The sequence below is a fragment of the Prionailurus viverrinus genome, chromosome E3 (assembly GCF_022837055.1).
Source record: "Prionailurus viverrinus isolate Anna chromosome E3, UM_Priviv_1.0, whole genome shotgun sequence".
NCBI classification, from domain to species: Eukaryota; Metazoa; Chordata; class Mammalia; order Carnivora; family Felidae; genus Prionailurus; species Prionailurus viverrinus.
The window spans coordinates 23,618,162-23,636,675 of NC_062576.1; the positions used below are offsets into that span (position 1 = coordinate 23,618,162).

The following is an 18,514-nucleotide window of genomic DNA, read 5'->3' on the forward strand; positions in this document are numbered from 1 at the left end:
GTCTGCTGTGGTTGGCTTGCTGGGGAGGAGCAGGCCTTGCGTGGGGGAGGGGGACCTGTCTGGGAGGGAGAGATGCTGAGGTGAGTTACCAGATGATCCTTTATACCTTGGGCCACCACTGGACAGGGGTGTCCATCCAGCAAGGCCCTTGAACGAGCCTTTCTGTGCTTGGGTAAGGGGCCCAGGGCACTGGCTTGGCTCCCCAGAACATGGCCCCACCCCTGCCTCCTGTCACATCCCCAGACCTCCCCACCCCTGTTGCACCCTCCCCACTACACACTCCAAGGACCTTGGGCCAGCCCCCCTGCCTGAGGGCACAGAGAAGACCTTGCCCCAATGTCAACAACTAAGAACAGTTTATTCACAAACAGCACCAGCTCCAGGGCTGGTGCTTCCTCCTGTCTTTGGCACTAGGCAGTGGTTGTCTGGCCTTGATACCTAAGGGCACGTCCTTGGGCCCCAGCCCAGGGGAGTGGGTGAAACCCTGGGCTTGGGGCTTTGGAGGAGTCTTTCTCTTTCAAGACCTGGTGAAAGTGCCGTCAGCCTTCACTTCTGGCTTTTGTCTGGGCGGACGCCATCTCCTCGGCCCCCATCTCTCTCCATAGCAGATGTGGGAGGGGTTTGGGCTGCCGGATCTTTCTCACCTGGATGGCTGAGGGTTGCCGGTCAGGGCCCAAGGGGTCTCCTGCACACACCCAGGCCCCATGTTGTTGTTCAAAGCAGATTTTTAGTCAATGTCTCTAAAAGCCTAGCCAGAGGGGGTGCCAAGGGTCCCCTCCATGTGCAGGAGACACGGTCTGAGTTCTCAGACTGTGGCTGGGCTCCTAGCTACATCTCTCTTCCCCTCCCCGCCTCAGGACTCCGCCGGCATCTGGGTGTCTGTGAGCTGGTCAGAGAAGGCCCTCTCCAAACGCAGTGTGTTGTATCTGGGAGGCGGTGTGCCGGGCACCTCGGTGCCTGGGGCTGGAGGCAGGCGCAGCGCGGAGGTGAACGTGGGCAGGTCATCGTCTATATCGAGGCCCAGGTTGTCCTGGCCCTGAGGGCCAGGGGGAGCGTGCCTCCGGGCCCACCATTCCTTAGCTTTATGCCACTGGCGGCGGGCAATGATGGAGAAAGAGTCAATAAAGAAGACCTCAATGATCTCAATGACACAGACGACGGAGCAGCTCATCCACAGGCCCAACTGGCCACCGAAGTTGGACAGAAGCATCTCGATCTACGAGGGAGGTCAAGCCACACCATTAAGAGGGCCCCTCCACCCAAGTTGGCCTCATGCAGGGACCCCAGTTCCCAAGGGAGCCCCAGGCAAGTCCTGGCCCTGAATGGATTTGGAGGAAGAAGTGGGCAGGCTTCCTGTCCCCTCTTCCTCTGCCTTATCTGATCCAAGTCCTGGCTGGCCTGTGGTGGCCCTGCCAGCTCCGGCTGTATCCCTAGCATCTAACTCTGCTCCCTGAGACAAGGCAGATGGGCACATTTGCGGACCCCAGGCAGGTCCCAGAAAGAAGCCACTCACACTGTTGGCAGGGCTCTCCATGATGGATCTCTGGTTCAGGTCTTTGTAGAATATCAAGAGTTTGGCCAAGTCCGTCCTGGAGAAATTCCAACAGGCAGGGCCCAGGTGAGTCAGGTGCCTTTGCATCTACCAGATGACCAGCCCTTCAGTGTGGCTGTCTCCCTCCTTCCCAGACTCCAGCATGGCCCAGGCTCTGAGCTCCAGAGGAATCTTAGAACCTGGCTCCTGGGGCTCCTTCTGCACCCTAGAGCACATCTCCAGCCTGGGCCTGGTTGCTTAGGCCCTTCATTCACTCAAAAACCATTTCCCAACCAGCCTGAGTCAGTCCACCCAGCTGTATATTCCCATAGCACCCTGTTCTTCATCCAGCCCTGATATTGCAATTGTTTGATTACAATCTCAAATATGTATAGGAGACATGCAAGTAATACAAATGAGCGAGGTAGGCTGGGCATAACGTAATAATGATAACGACCATAATAACAGCCGGCGTTTATTGGACACTTCCTGTGTTGCCAAGCACCGTTCCAAGTGCCTTATATGAATTAACTTGTTGAATGCTCGCGACAACCCTGTGTCGTTATGTTTTAATTATCCCCATTTTACAGATGTGGAAACTAAGACACGGATTGGTTAACTAACTTGCCCAAGACCACACCACTCACAAACGGGCATATCCAGTATTCAGAACTAGAGACATCTGGCTTCAAAGTTCATGCTGTTAGCTGCTGCACAAAATTGCCTCCTGGTGGGACTATGGCAAGTGTGTCCACGCTTATTCCAAAGGGGCAGCTATGACTCAACTCTTTAGTTCTACACAAGCATGGAGGTTTGCTGTTCCTGGAACTTCTGATCTTTCAAGGAAAGCTGGAAGTAATGGGTTGCTTTCATGGGGCTATATTTGGTCTAGGGGTCACTGGCTTGCAATGCTTGCTTTCAGAGTTTGCAATTACTTGGTCAAAGTCGACCTTTACGACTAGACTGTCAGCACCTTGGGGACGGAGATCATGTCTGCTCGGTCGTCATGATGCCCCCAGCACCACATACAGCACCTGGTACCTAGTGGATATGCAATAAATGTTGGAGGCTCGACTAACCTCCACTGTGGAGATGGGAAGGGCCCAGAAAGAGGTGAGGTCACATGGTAATTCCCCCATCCTCTCCCACCTTCATCTCCATCCCCTGAGGTCCCTGAACTCTGGCCCAGCTGATTTTTGCTAAAGCTCTCTTGGAAGTGAAAGTTGATGTGGAAAATTTAAGCAGGATTTAGAAGCTGCATGGAGTATTTTCAGAGGAGTATTTTTCCAAGCAGGTCAAGATACATCAGGAAGCCATGAAATAAATTTCCTAGGCCATGACCAAAACCCTTTGACAAAGGGAAACAGAATAGGAAATATCAGATTGCAGCCCCAGAGATGTTCAAACTCTTTGTCAACTGATATGGGCACTAATCACTGAGAATGGCGTCATGATTGTTGAAATGGATGTAAACAGTTGGTTTGGCTATACCAGTTTGCACAGTCTGAAAATCAGCCCGAATGCTTTGTACACCAGTAGCAAGTGCTGTTACATGAGACTTTTATCTCATTTATCTATTCAATGGGCCACAATGGAAAACTATTTTCATAATGTGGGTCACAGCCAAAACATTTGAGAGCCCCAGGCCTAGAGTGGGATCTGGCTCCTGACATGAGCTTGATCAATATTTGTTCAATAAAGGAATGAGTGAATGAAAAAGAGAGGGGTTGGCAGTGAGGAAGCAAGTAAGGAGGCTGAGGCCCAGGGCCAGCGCAGGCAGAGGAAACAGGGTGGGGTCTGCTTACTTGTTGAGTTTTTTCTTTATTTGCTGGCCTTGGTCCCAAGTGAGAACGGGCAGCAACCATTTCTGTGATGGAGAAATAAGGAGTGACCTGGGGATGCCTGGAGAGGCCAGGGCCAGCCCGTATGCCTCCCCTCTTGGCTTCAGCCCCCCAACTTGGCCTTCCCTGTGGATCTCTCCTGAGTCCAGAGGACACAGGCAGGACATTGGGCTCCAGGATGAGAACGTGAGGGGAAAGATGGAGAAGATTAACTTACCTCAGAAACCTCGGATGGCCACTGTGCCAGACTGGTGGTCAGTGTCCACTCCTTAAAGCTAAGGGGAGAAGGGTACGGAGTGAGTATGGCTGGCCTGGCCTGGCCTGGCCCAGCCCCGCGGGCTCCATCCTTCCAGCCCACTCACCTGCAGGCTTCCCGGCATACCGACTGGCAGCCCAGCTCTTCCCGGACAAAGGCCTGGTGCAGCTGGTAGTAGCAATACACTGGGGGACAGGGCAGAGGGCAGTGTGAGCTGTGGGGCCATAGCGTCCTTCCTGGGAGTCACCAGTGGTGCCTCCCTAGGACCCCTTTTCATGATTTTGCTCCCATTTTCTAAAATTTCTTTTAATGTTTATTTTTGAGAGAGAAAGAGAGATAGAATGTGAGCAGGGGAGGTGCAGAGAGAGAGAGAGAGAGACAAAGAGACAGAGACAGAGAATCCGAAGCAGGCTCCAGGCTCTGAGCTGTCAGCACAGACCCTGACCTGAGTCTCGAACCCATGAACCTAAGCCGAAGTCGGACGCTTAACCAACAGAGCCAACCAGGTGCCCCTCTGCTCCCATTTTCTACAAACACTGGTTTTCTAGAAACAAATGCTGCTTTGTCATATTGAGAGACAGAATACTGTGGAGGTTAAGGGCATATGTTGGGGGGGTCAGCAGCCCTTGCTTTGAGTCTAGTTCCATTACCCCCTGGCTGTGTGACCTTGGAGAAGTTGCTTAACCATACTGAGCCTCAGTTATCTGTTCTGTGAAAAGGTACCACCAATAGTTCCCGTCTCCTGGAGTTGATAGAGGTGGCCAACATCTTAGCACAGGTTGGGGTGCAGCATTTGGTCCTAACTGGAAAGTTGAATTCAAGCCAGGCTTGGGGACAGGAGTAAAACTTTTGCCTAACATCTCTCTACCGATGGCTCCTTCCCGCAAAAGGCCAAAGCACAGGCTGGTGCTGGGGCTGGGCTGACTTCACCCCCCGGGGGCGGGTCTCACTTACTCCAGTTGGGGTGCTGCTGGTAGTTGCAGTAGTTGGCTGCTGGAGGTAGCGGCTGGCTATACTGGGCGCACCCACATTTCTCCACCATCTTTGTCTGGAAGCATGAGTGAAGGCAGATCTGAAAAATGAAACCCAGGGATTCTCTTTAATCTCCTTGCACATGGATGCCAGAGAGCTCCCTCCCTACGCATCCCTCATCCAGAGGGTCAGCTTCCCACAGCCTTGGCAGACGGCATTAATGTGCCCCTCGTGACACAGTGGACTGGGCCAGGGCTGGCCTGACTCCAAAGGGACCAGGGTAGGGCAGTTATTGAGAATTCAGGTGAACTGAGATGGGGTGAACGGGGTGAGCTGGGGCTGCGGCTGGGGATGGACCCTTTCCAATCGCGTGAGTGGGGGACATTGAAATGGATGCCGAGAAACAGAGAAACACAGTCCCCAAATTTTCTATTTTCGGGTCCCGTCCTTCCATGTTTGGGGGTCTTTGGGGATCAGAAGCTACTGCAATATCCACAAAGCTTATAGCATAAAAGCTCATGGCAAAGGCTCCGAAGGCAGGCTGCTTCAGCTCAAATCCCACATTTGCCATGTCCCAGCTATGTGTATAAGGGTTAGGGTTAGGGTTAGGGTTATGTGTATAAGGCATGTCCCAGCTATGTGTATAAGGCATGCTTGCTTGTGTAAGGGAAGTTCCTTAACTTCTCTGATGTTCTGGTTTCTTCACTGTTGAGATAAGTAAAACAATACCTACTTCATGAGGTTGTTGTGAGCAGGAAATGAATGGATGGCTATATGTAAAGTGTTTGCACATGGTAGCCTCTCACTAAATATTATCCAGGAGCGTCTTTCCAATGAGCTGAGCTGAACTTTCCTTTCCTTTCATTTCCTTTCCTTTCCTTTCCCTGTCTTACATTCAGTTTGACTGCATTTCTACTATAAGCAGACATTCTCCAACTAAAAGTCTCTTTCCACTTAGCGTCCTTACCACCTCTAAGCTCAGCTCTGATGTAAGCTAGAGGACCCGGTGCTCAGGAGCACCTGGTCTTCTTATTCTACTGGATTGATTTTCATGAACTCTGAGCATCCCAGTAGAAGAGGAACTACAGACTTCCAGAATGTAAGAAGGCAGAACAGATGATCGCACTAGAGGGTTGAAAACTCAAATGCTCATGGGAGCTGCTGATACGAGTAATACACTAGAGGCTGGTGGGGACCATGGGGAATGAAAACACATGCCTTCTTTAACGGGGCCACTCCACCCACTGTTTACATTTCAGGAATATGGGCCCAAAGTGGCCAGTTCTTGTTTTTCAAGAGAAGCTGGAAATCTGGGTTTTCTTATGAAATTCCCTGGCTTCTAAACACCATCCAGGCTGGAAAAACTAGGTGTGCAGCCTGGAAGGGGCCTGGAGGTTGCCATTTAGGAGCCCCTGATCCAATCCAACCTCCCCTTGTGATTGCTGAGGATGGCATTACTTGTCCAAGGGCATCAGCGAGTGAAGGGCATGAGTGGGCCCATAGGCTAGGCTCCTGACTCCTCAGCCAGTGCCTCTCCCAGACTGTTTCTCTCCTGCCCCTCACTTGCCAAGGCCTATTTAGGAAGCAGGCCTGTCTCATCTGTACATTGTGTTCCAGGCAAACCTCAAGCAATCAGTTCAGCTCTGGTTACAGATGGATTGAAGAGGACTAGAACCAGCTGGCATCGTTTGTTCTTGAGATCTTTGGATGAACCCCAGGAATTATCACTACAGTTCCTGGTCTGAGACACACCCGGTTATATATAACTGTCTCCTATGTCCAGGCCACAGCCCAGGGCTGAGCGGCCTCTCCTGCCCGTACCTGGAGGGAGTATGCAGCATTGTAGATATTACTGATCGGCACGTCACTCCCGTCCTCTGTGCACTGGCTGTAGGGTTCACTCAGCTTGAAGGACTCCGTCTGTAATCACAACAGCACACATTCAGCCCTACCCTGCCCCAGGACCCAGACAGGCTGAGCTTGCATGTAGTCATTCATTTAGTAAATATTTATTAAGCACCCACTAGGTGCCTGGTGCTTTTCTAGGCACTGTGGGCTCAACAATGATAAAAGTAGACACACTCCCTGCTCTTATGGAGCTTACTTCCTAGTGGGGTAGATAGATGGTCAAAAGGAATAAATGCATAACTTTGGATAATTGTGGCTAGTGATCATTGAAACTGGGAAGGGAGATTGGAGGGCTTGGGGAGGAAGGGTACAGTGTTTCCAGGAGTGATTGGGGAAGATGTCTTTGAGAAAGGGACCTGTTGGCTCAACAAGGAATGGCAAGAAAGAGCTGGATTTGCTACGAAGTGGGAGACGGGGTTAAGGCAGAAGAAGCAGCGAAGGCTTAGGGGGGACAGGGCCAGGGTGGCTGGAATGTAGCACAAGAAAGGTGAAACCAGAGAAAGGCCAAGGCCAAATCATGGCAGCCTCCTATGCCATGCTGGGAAATCTGGATTTGGTTTTCAAAATGGTAGTAAGCCAATGGAGAATCCAGGGAGTGGGCAGGAGGAACAGGGCAAAAAAAAAAAAAAAAAAAAAAAAAAAGACAAGCAGTGACTGTGTGCTACATGGGATTCTCCTCCCAGTGAAAGACCCATTTCCTACCCTCTTGTCTTCTGGTCCCAGAAGTTGACTTGAAAGAATTGAGTTTCTTAGAGAGGGCCAAGGAATGCCCAAGAGAGTAGAATGATACCATGGTCCAAGGAGGTAAGAGAATTGTAACTCACAGCTCAAATACCTTATTAAATTATGTTTTCTTGTGGTGTACTAAGTTTGGCTCTAGCTTAATATTTGTCACTGCAAATAAACAATCCAGACAAGCCAATTAAAAAACAAAAAAAGGATAATGTCACTCCCAAGGGGAAATGATAATTAAATATAAATTGTGACCAGCTTATAGCCAGGTTCCTTGTCTGTTTGTCTGTTTGTTTTCTGGGAGTGGGAGAAAAGGGGAAATGGATGGCAGATTTGTGAGAGGGTAAAAGAAATCTTTTTTCTTTTAAGAGTGGCCAGACAGAAAGATAACTGGGGGGTGGAGGAGGGAAGAATCAAGAAGTCTGACACAGGTAGAAAACAGACATCTCAAGTGGCTGTCATCTCTTTGTTTGTATTGTAATCCATCTGCTTGCTGACCATTACTCTCCCTCAATTAGCTACAGGTACCTCAAGGGCAATTAACAGTACACATTTTAAAACATTTAAACAACAGAAGCAAAGGGGAAAGTAACAGGCTGGTCTCCTCTCTTCCCTAGGAGAGGAGCAGAGCTAATCTCAGATATACAGACAGGCGGACAGGCAGACATGCACTCACACATTCTCTTTGCCCTGCAATCTCTCCTTCTCACTAACGATAAAGTGTGGGCCTCTTTCCGTGTCAGTACAGAATAAACAGACGTACTTCATTCCTCCAAATAGCTGGGTGGCTAACAGATCCAGAGCCTCTAGAACATGCCAGGGCTGGCTGGGCCCTGGGGTACAGAGATGCTGACAGTGGCTTCCCTTGAGGGCAGCTTAACTCCATGCCAACCCCCTGAACTTCTGGAAGTAGCAGGCTTCCTGGGCAGATGTTTCTTCAAGCCCCTGGGTCACGCTGAGCTGTCCACAGAGCTCAGCGTGGCAGCTATAGGCTCTACCTGCCTGGGGAGTTGGGGGGGTTGAGTACAAGACCCCAGCATCTAGGTGACAGGATCTGTCTACTTGAGTAAGCTATGAGCAGCTGGCAAAAGTGGCTGGGGCTCACATTAAAAAAATTTTTTTTAAATAAGTAAAAGGGCACCCGGGTGGCTCAGTTGGTTGAGCATCTGATATGGTATCAGGTCATGACCTCACCACTCCTGAGTTCGAGCCGGGCTCTGTGCTGACAGGTCAGCACGGAGACTGGAGCCTGCTTCAGATTCTGTGTCTCCCTCCCACCCCCCCACCACCACTTATGCTCTTTCTCTGTCTCGAAAGTAAATAAACATTAAAAAAATAAAAAATAATAAAAGTGGATGGGGCTCCTTTTACTTTGAGGACCAGCCCATGGGTCACTTCCAGAAAGCTGATTGAGAGAAATTGTCTTTTGAATTTTCATGCTTTTGAGTCCTCAGAGTCCTTGTACTCTGTAATGATGCTTATTGAACTCAGAGCCCCTGGGTTATTTAGATTGCTTCCTAAAGCAACAGGGGGGTGGGGGAGTAGGGAGGTAGGGCAGATGGGGCCAGCACTCCAGTGCTCACTCTTTTGCTCTCTTGCTCTCCCTCCCTCTCCCTCCCTCCCTTTCTCTCTCCCCTCCACCATCAGCTTTTCAGAACTGATCTGTCCCTAACCTCTAGAGACACAAAAATGAAAATGGGTAGATATGTATGTGAATGCAAGCTTTGTGTATACAAGTGTGAGTAGGCACACATGTCAGTGCATACATGTATACAGGTCGAGATGTGTGTATTGCGTGCATGCATGGGTATATGTAGGCGTGATTAAGTGTATGTGAGTATATGTGTGGGCAACAGGGCCCATTTTTATCAAACCAGATCTTATCTGCTTCCTTCATAGAAGCCTGGGGGGGGGGGAGGGGTGGGCATCTTCAGAGGAGTCCTCAGCTCACCTCTTTAAAGGTATGAACTGTGCCACAGAATAGCCCAGGTGGCAGTATGATACCCTAGATGGAATTAAGGGTGGTTTAACTTTCTTTTTGCTTTTGTTCTGTTTTTACACTGTAATATATTCTAAAATTTATTTGTGTATGGCAAAGTTTATACTTTTAATCAATTGAGAAAAAATAATTACTCAATATATGAAGTTAGGGCTACTGTTATCTCTTTGGAGGAAGCAGTGAATTCTATCTCTACTTTACATCCTGCAGAAAAAACATTCTAGTGGGTTAAAGTATCAAATGAAATAATAAAATAACTAGAAGGTAACTCAGTATTTGATCTCAGGGAGGGAAAATCCTCAATAAACATAATGACTAAAGAAGAAAACAAAGATTTTGAATATCTAAACATTTGATGTGTTTGCATATGAAACAGTAGATAAAGAAAACTAAAAGGCAAGCACAAACCAGGAAAGATATTTCCAACACAAGTGGCAAATAACTACTACTCTTTCTATATAGATGGAAGAGATCAACATCTCATAAAGGAGGAAAGTGTCACTAAAGACAAGAAAAAACTTTCTAACTTCTCTTTTTGCTCCAAACTTATTTTCCCTTCACTTCATATCTCTTTTCTTAAAAAAAAAAAAAAAAGTACAGTAATAGCTGACATTTTTAGAGCACTTCTTACATACGAAGCACTGTTTCAAGTGTTTCACATGAATCAACTTGCTGAATTCTCACCGGCCTATAAAGTAACAGTATTATTATCATCCCCATTTCACAGATGAGGTAACTGAGACATGGAGATTATGCAACCAAAGTGCAAAGTGGGGGTAGGGGCAGAGAGAGAGGGAGAGATTGAGAATCCCAAACAGCCTCCAAAATGTCAGCCCAGAGTCTGATGCAGGGCTTAAAGTCACAAACCGTGAGATCATGACCTGAGCTGAAATCAAGAGTCAGACGCTTACCTGACTGAGCCACCCAGGCTCTTAGCAAAGCCTGGCACTTAATCCCTGTTACACATATGCTTGTGAAAAGAAATGTGCATGTGTTTTAAGATAAAAATGCACAGTAGGGTTTGCAATGACAGTGAAGTCTCCCCTCTCTCCAGGACCTAGCTCCACACCACCCCAGGTGAGTTGTCTACCCTTGCCCACTTCCTCATCTCCCATTCATGATCCAGCTCATTGTGCTCTGGTTTCTGTTCCACTCCTTCCGCTGAAAACTGCTCTGGCAAAGAATGCCCGTGATCTCTTGGTTGCCAAACCCAGAGAGCACCTTTTGCCCTTTATCTTGATTGACCTCTCAACTGTATTTGGTGCTTTGGCTCACACGTTCCTTGAAACTCTCTTCTTTGATTTATCTGACACCAGTTCTTTCTGGCTTCTGTTCCTCATCGTCTGCCTCTATTTCTCCAGTTTTGTTCTGCTCAGCCCTTAAACATTTACATTTTGTTAGGTCTTCGTGATGGCATTTATTTCCCAGGATGGAATTATGCTAGATGCCCACCCCACCCCTCACCTCAGTTTTTCTCCTGAGCTCCAGGCTCATAGCATCTGTGGACATTTTCACCTTGATTTCCCAGAGGCACAGCAACTTGGGTATATCCCAAACCGAAGTGGTCATCTTCCCCACAAGCTTATCCCTCTTGTATTCCCTAATTCTGAGCCTGGCACCTCCAACCACCCCACTGCCTAAGCCAAAACCTAAATATCAATCTAACTTTCCCCTGTCCTTTCCTCACTGACCTTGGTTGTCAAGCCCTGTTGCTTCCATGCTTTAGTATCTCAAATCTATTCACTTATGCTCATCCCCACAGCCATTGCTTCAGCTAAGGTCCTCATCATTTCTTTCTGGAATTATTGTAAATGTGCTGCTTCCGGTATCTTGATTACTTCATCTCGATTACACTTTAGCCAAAGAGACTTCTCAAAAAGTTTCACTACTCAGCTTAAAATCCTTCCTGTGATCCCTTTGCAATTGCTTTGCCTTTTGTTTGGGCTAGCCCTTCCAACGTTTATTTATTTTTGGGACAGAGAGAGACAGAGCATGAACGGGGGAGGGGCAGAGAGAGAGGGAGACACAGAATCGGAAACAGGCTCCAGGCTCTGAGCCATCAGCCCAGAGCCTGACGCGGGGCTCGAACTCACGGACCGCGAGATCGTGACCTGGCTGAAGTCGGACGCCTAACCGACTGCGCCACCCAGGCGCCCCGTGGCTAGCCCTTCCAGAAACTATTTCCCTGACATTTGTCCTTCAAGAATCCATCAGCTAGGAAACTTTAACCAACAGCTGCTGTCTGGGCTCCCATTCATCTGTACATCCATCCATCCATACATCTATCCACCCAACATTTTTTTAAAAATTTTTTAAATCTTTATTTATTTTTGGGAGAGAGAGAGAGAGAGAGAGTGTGAGCAGGCGAGGGGCAGACAGAGAGGGAGACACAGAATCCGAAGCAGGCTCCAGGCTCTGAGCTCTCAACATAGAGCCCGATGTGGAGCTTGAACCCATGAACCGTGAGATCACGACCTGAGCCAAAGTCGGACGCTTAACTGCCTGAGCCACCCAGGTGCCCCTCTACCCAACATTATTTACTGAGTATCTATGTTCTAAGAACTGGGTCTGGTAACAAGACAGAGAATGTCTCTTTTCCTACGGAGCTGGGAACTGTATTGCAGAGCTGTGTTGTCTTAAAGGTAAGATATTTTGAAGGTAGATACTCTGTTGTATTCACTTCTGAATTTCCAGTACTTTGGACACACAGCCCTTCAATGAATGGAGGAAACATTTTTAACCAACTGCCTAACCAACTGACTGAGTCTACCAGCTTAACATGCCTATCCAACAAAATAAACAAACAAATAAGAAAGGAAGGAAGTCTAGTTTGTTTGGACTTATTCTTAGTGACCCCCTGCTGACCTCTTAATAATCCCTAAGATCACTTTTTGTTGTTCCAAATGCTCATAAATCAGCAAGAGAGCTGACTGACCTTGCTCTGTGGCTTTGATTTTATACATCTCAAATTAGGTGTAGCAGAAAACCCACCCATGTCTTTGTTTACCCACCATTGTTAAAGAAAACATTTGTTTAACAAGTTGGTGGGTATTTCTAAGCTCACAGAAGAAAATCAGAGGGCAGGGGTGCCTGGTGGCTCAGTTGGTTAAGCGTCCAACTCTTGATTTCAGCTCAGGTCATGGTTTATGAGTTCAAGCCCTGTATGGTTTGTGAGTTCAAGCCTCTTATCAGGCTCTGCGCTGACAGTGTGGAGCCCACTTGGGATTCTCTCTCCCTCCCTCTCTCTCTACCCCTCCCCTGCTTGTGCTCTCTTTCTCTCAAAATACTTAAAATAATACTCAAATAAACTTAAAAAAGAATATATATATATTTATATGTTACTATATATGTAAAGAAAATCAGAGGGCAGAATTCCTTAGTTCTTGTACTTTTTCAAGCTCTCAATCCTCTCCTCCAAGTCTGCAGACACTGTGAGGGGCAGAAGGGAAGAAGGGGGCAAAAGGATAGTTAATAAACATGTGTTAATGGATAGGATGTACTGCAAATCCCAAGTCCTTATTCAGGATGCAGATAAGCATGGGAAATATTAGATGAAAATGTCAACTATTCTGATTAGGGGGTTTTGCAATCCCAGTAAATAGAGGAATCAATGACCCAGACCCTTAAGGGATACCCTAAAGTCTTTTCAAGCCACAGTGTCATAGATTGCGCTCAAGATTATTTGGGGGGTAGGGGAGAGACAATCAGTATTCACACAGTCTGAGTTGGTACTCAACACTTCTCATGTTGAAACAAACTTCTCACATTGGAACAAAGCCCCTAAACAACATGGCTCCTGAGAGCACTCAGGTTCCAGGAAACCATCCTGATGGTTTTTTGTTTTTTGTTTTTTTTTCCCCCAGGATTGTCCCTTTGATGGGACACTGAAGCCACAGATTTCATCTGGAATATCACCATGCCAGTTCATAATCTTAGCTGTCTCAGCTTAAATATTGCTTTCTCAAGAAATCACCCCTGGAACTCCCCATTTCCCTCATTAAAAAAAAGCTTTAGGTCAGCCATCTCCCTGATATGTTCTCATGCATCCTGCATTTCTCCTTGTTAGTACTGATGATTACAATTAATCACTTTTCCAATTTTTTTCTGTTATTGGTCCTCTCTGCTGGACTCTAAGCTCTAACAGGATAACGACCACGTCTTCCACTCTGATGTGGTCCCTGTGTCCAGCACATAATGGCATGCAGAAAATAGCCTGCTGAATGGACAAGTAATGGATGGATATACAAGCCCCAGTGCTCACTATGTCACTTTATAACCCAGGACAAAGCCATCATTTATGGCTGTGCTAAAGCTTTTGTCATTCTAGCTTCACTCTCGCTTAGGAAGACACACTTCGCTTCTCCTCTCATGATGAACTACTCAACTTTCTAAAGCTGAGGTTCCTGAGTTTGCTGCCTCTTGGAATAATCACTGGAGTTTGGTAAACACACAGATCTTGGGCTCATCTCCCAGAGATTCTGAATCAGTGGATCTGAGTCTGTTGATCAGTCAGGTTTGGTAACCACGGCTCTGGAGGACAGGTTTACGAGGAATGGAGACAAAAGGTGGAGAGTTTACTGGCATAACAAGACCCCAGCCCTGCAAACAAGAAAACTGCATAAGTAGTGGAGTGGCTGCAGGCATTGGCGCACACTCCTTGCCTTGCCCTTCTGCTCCCATTGGGCATGGTTGACTTGGGCATTGGAGTCTGCAGCCCAGATGTGTTTCTGTTGACAGGTATGAGTGTTCTTGGCAGCCAGTGAGGTCAGAGAGTGTCAAAGACTTGAGGAAGAAGGGGGTTCTTGGTAAATAAAGTGAAATTGATGGCTAAATATTGGCTAAATAGAGCTTTGATGGCCCAGTGACTTCCCATTAGTCCTTAAGGAGTGGTTTACATGCCTCATAGACCTTTAAGTGGCCCAGAAAGAAAGGTGTTAATCTGCTCTATTTATATTAGTGACAAACATAGTTAGTGTCTGATGCTTTGCTTCCAACACAGTTCTTGTAAACAAATGCTAGTGTCTGTTTTTGCAATAAGGAAGGTTCCTTCAACTCTTTCCAAAAATGGCATCCTGTGTCCTTTTTCATCAATATAGAAGATACAAAGATAGCCTATAGTATTAACTACTGGAATGATCTTTGCAGGAACTGTTAGAAAATCAAGACTTTGCTTTCTCTTGAAACCAACATGCTGGTCCACAAGCCGCACCTTATTGGTTTTCTTTGGGGAAAAAAAAAAGAAGTCTGTTCTCCTCGACTCCCCTATAGAAATCAGAATGTTCTCTTACCAGATGCATGCCTATGGAGGTGGCCATTGCCGTCTCGATCTCTGTTCCTATGTCCTCAATGAAGGGGTATTCATCCTGCCGATGCACAATCACCTTAGCCCCAGTGGAGGACACCAGGAAGGGATTGTACTCCTCTTCGTTGATGTACAAGATCACCTGCAGCCCTGAGAGGAGAAGAGGCTGCTGTGGTCAAAGGCTAGTTCAACATTACCTGGTGGTAGCCTACCTCTCCCGCTGCTTTGGGAGTCTCAAAACCAAAATGCAGGTATTTCCAACAAAGTGAAAGGTGTACAGGGCTAGACTGGAAGCTTCATGGAGAAGAGAGGTGGGGGTGGTGGTGCCTGACTTGCTCACTGCTGTGTACCCTCAAAACAGTGTCACTGCTGCAGTTCTGCTGAGCAATAAAGGAACTACTCCTGGGTCCAAAAACATGCATCTCGACATGGTCCTTTGAGATGAGGGGTTTGGCAGAGCACCCAAACAGACATGCAGTGCTGTGGCTGCTTAAGCCCTTAGAGAAAAGCACTAATGGTGTCTGATCCCTGGCCTAACTCCTCTCCATACTTCACCTCCTACCCCGGCAGGCAGTTCTGTACCCAGCAGCCAGAGGGATCTTTTAAAATTGTAAATCAGATCACTCCCTTGCCCGAAACCCTTCAGTGACATCTCACTGGATACACAGGAAATGCCATAGAATAAAATCTGTAAACTTGACTGTGGCTGTCATGTCTATGATGATGCAGCCCTGCCTGTGTTTCCCTCCTCAGCCCCCTCTCTGCTCTCTCAAGAAGCTCCAAGTACACTGGACTTCTTTCTGTTTCTAGAGCACATCAAATTCATTTCCTTCGCAGGGTTTTTGTACTTGATAGCGCCCGAATGCTCTTCTGTGGACCTTAATATGGTAAGGATCTTCTCACCCCTAACTAACTTTTCCCATGGATGCCTTTCTGGCCCCTTATTTGAAATAAAACCCCCATCCTGACCCCAGCACCCCCTTACCCTTCACTACTTTATTTTTCTCATAGTCCTCATTAGGATTTATAATCAGATAATGTCCATGCGCTTGTTCATTCATTTATTGTCTGTCTCTCCCCACTATCATTCAAGCTCCCTGGAAGCAGAGTGGGCATCTGTTCACCCTAGTGTCTCTGACACGTGGAAGAGAACGTGGCATACAGCAGGCACTCAATAAATGTTTGGTGAAAGAGCAAATGAGCTCGTGGCCTGTATGGATTGACGGAAGAAAACTTGGAGAGTTCATTCTGACTTCTTCCATTTGTAAATAAAGGAATGGAAGCCCAGAGCAGGCAAGGATTTGCTCAAGGTCACACAGCATATGCGCAGCAGAGCCTGGACTCTGCAGCTCTTTGCTCCCAGGTCCCAGACTCCTTCTTTCCACTGAAGTACGTGCCCTGGATTATGGTTTCTTGCAGACTTGGTAAGAGTACAGACTACACAGTAGCAAAGGCTGGGAGTCCATATGAGGTTCTCCTGCCTTTCTTTGTGGGAGCATATTTGTATATCAACTCATGTTCCGTTCGCTTAGGACTTTGCCAGGCCCATCTGTTTCCTGCCTTCACTACAAAAGTCACTGTAGTAAGAGCAGTGGTAATAGTACCGGAGGTCATAACGGTTCTATTGGTGGTGGTGGGAGTAGTAATGGTACCAATAGTAGTAATGATAACACACAACCAGCATTTATTGTGTGTTTCATGTGTGTTAAAGGCTGAATTGTATTCCCCTTCTAATCCATATGTCGAAATCCTACCCCATAATGTGACAGTAATGGAGATAGGGCCTTTAGAGAGCTAATAAAGGTTAAATGAGGTCATAAGGAGGGCCCCAATCCCATAAGGCTGGTGTCCTTACAAGAGGAGGAGATACCAGACCTCCCTCTCTCTCTCTCTCTCTCTCTCTCCTTTTCTCTCTCTCTGCCACAGAGAAAAGGCCAGGTGAGGACACAGCAGGAAGGCAGCCGTCTGCAAGCCAGGGAGAGAGATCCCACCAGAAACCAAGTTCACAGCATCTTGACCCTGGGTCCCTAGCCTCCAGAAGGGAAACTAAATAAACGTCTGTTATTTAGGCTGCTCAGTCCGTGATATTTTGTTATGCAGCCCGAGCAGACTAACAGCATGTGCCAGGACTTACTCTAAGCACTTTACATATATGAAGTCCTCTCAGTAACCCCAAAGCAGAGACATTATCATGATTTCCACTGTGTAGATGAAGTGCAATAACTTGGACAGGGTCACACAGTCAGTGGCAGAGCTGTGGGTTTTGGCTGCAGAACGTGTTATCTTAACCAAGATAAAGGTATGTTTGCCTCCCTAATCTCCTGTTTGGCACATCTTGGTTTAAGTCCATCTGAAGTCTGCCTGCCCCACATTACTCATTCCCTAGCTGCAGGCTTGAGCCAGAGTGGTTTGCCAGGAGGAGAAACCCCAGTGACGTCACTGTTGCTCTCTCAAAAGTAGAGGAGACATCAAAAAGGAAAACAGACACCAAAAAAAGAAGGAGCCAACATGGATGCTTGATAGAAACAGCACAGCCAAAGGGGAAGTGATGTCCCTGGTTTCTGGCCAGGTGGAGAGATCCCACAATTCTGGAAGGCTCGGGCACTCCAACTGCCCTCCTGCCCGGATGCTCACTGTTGGTGCGGATTTCCTTACCGTATTCACTGCCCCCCATAGAGGTGCTGAGGATAGTCTCATTTTCTCTGTTGTTGAACGTGTAGCAATTCCCATACATTGGATGGTGGAAAAGCGTGAAGTTTCTATAAGGAAGAACACGGGTCAGAAAGAGCTTTGGTGGGAGCTCCCCTCATGCATCTGAGCTAAAGGCTGGATGGGAAGGGTTTACAGGGCCAACTTTCTTTTGTCGACAACAGATAATAGACATGACTTACTTTCTCCACTTTCTGTCTAATAAACCACAAGCAAAGCCCCTCACCCCGGCTGCCACACATTAATGTAGGACTACTCTCTGCTTTGTCCCCCCATCTTAATCCTCCCAGCTCTGTCTCCATCCCAGTGTGACTCTCGTTGTGCCCTATGTCTGCCCCAAATTCCTTTACTCATGAATTTCTCAGCCAACGCTTGACATTTTTCCATTCCAACACCAGGAAATGATCCCAGGAGAAGGAACCACATCACGTGTGTCCTTACACTGACTTTAGAACCTAACGCTTAGGCAGATATGATTCCAATCACTCAGTTTCATAAAGATCAATGTATCTACTAACATATAGAAAGGCTTAGTGTTTAAAAAGGCTGAAGTAAGGCTTTCAGATAGGCAGGAACACTCTAGAATGTCCCATCACTGCTCAGTCACCACCAGGGATCTGGGTGTTATCTTAAAGGCAGAAAAGTTTGAGAGCTCACCCATCTATACATAGACCTTTCTTTCTCTTTCTTTCCTACCTCTCTTTCCTTTGTTTCTTCCTCTGTGCTTGATCAGTGGTTCTCAATTGTTGGTGTGCATGATGGTAGCATGCAAGGTTATACATACACCATCAACCCCTCTGTTTTTATGAGTAACTTAATGAGTTCAAAGATACTTTGACTCTATGCCATCTCTATCTTCCTCAGTGACTCCAGAGCCTAGATCCCATGTAAGCTGTTTTCTAAAGGGCAGGGTCAGCGAGAAGAGCATCTTTCACTCCCAAGCCCCACAGCTGAGCTGCAGGTGCAGGCAAGGGACTCGGAGCTCAGAGCCACCAGTCCTCAGAGCTAAGAGGGCAACCTCCTCTCCTGACCTGGCATCGCAGGACATGCCATCAAAGAAGCAGGTAACCAGCAGCTCCTCAGCAGAGTAGCTCATGTTGATTTTCTTCTCCAGAGGGACCTGTGCCATGATGTTCATGTAGTGCAGCTTATACCACTCCTGGATGGCATTGACCCCTGAGCTGAAGGTGTAGACGGCACATTTGGACGTGTCATTTGAACACTGTGAATAAGAGGAGACAGTAGGCTGAAGCCACTGGCACTA

The 18,514-nt window shown here is 47.4% G+C and overlaps 1 protein-coding gene across 4 annotated transcripts in view; it reads right to left on the reverse strand.

Annotated features, from left to right (window-relative positions):
• Positions 1-339: 339 nt before the first annotated feature.
• The window catches only part of SCNN1G (sodium channel epithelial 1 subunit gamma), a 44,195-nt gene continuing 26,020 nt past the window's right edge, over positions 340-18,514 (reverse strand). For all 4 annotated transcript variants that reach the window (XM_047839528.1, XM_047839527.1, XM_047839529.1 and 1 more), the window contains 10 exons: positions 18,282-18,472; positions 17,197-17,300; positions 14,528-14,691; positions 6,422-6,520; positions 4,583-4,700; positions 3,735-3,813; positions 3,590-3,647; positions 3,337-3,398; positions 1,514-1,589; positions 340-1,216 (listed from right to left, as the gene is read on the reverse strand). In XM_047839528.1, coding sequence (XP_047695484.1) covers positions 854-1,216; positions 1,514-1,589; positions 3,337-3,398; positions 3,590-3,647; positions 3,735-3,813; positions 4,583-4,700; positions 6,422-6,520; positions 14,528-14,691; positions 17,197-17,300; positions 18,282-18,472 — 1,314 coding nt within the window. In that variant the 3' untranslated portion in view covers positions 340-853. The remainder of the gene's footprint in view (positions 1,217-1,513; positions 1,590-3,336; positions 3,399-3,589; positions 3,648-3,734; positions 3,814-4,582; positions 4,701-6,421; positions 6,521-14,527; positions 14,692-17,196; positions 17,301-18,281; positions 18,473-18,514) is intronic.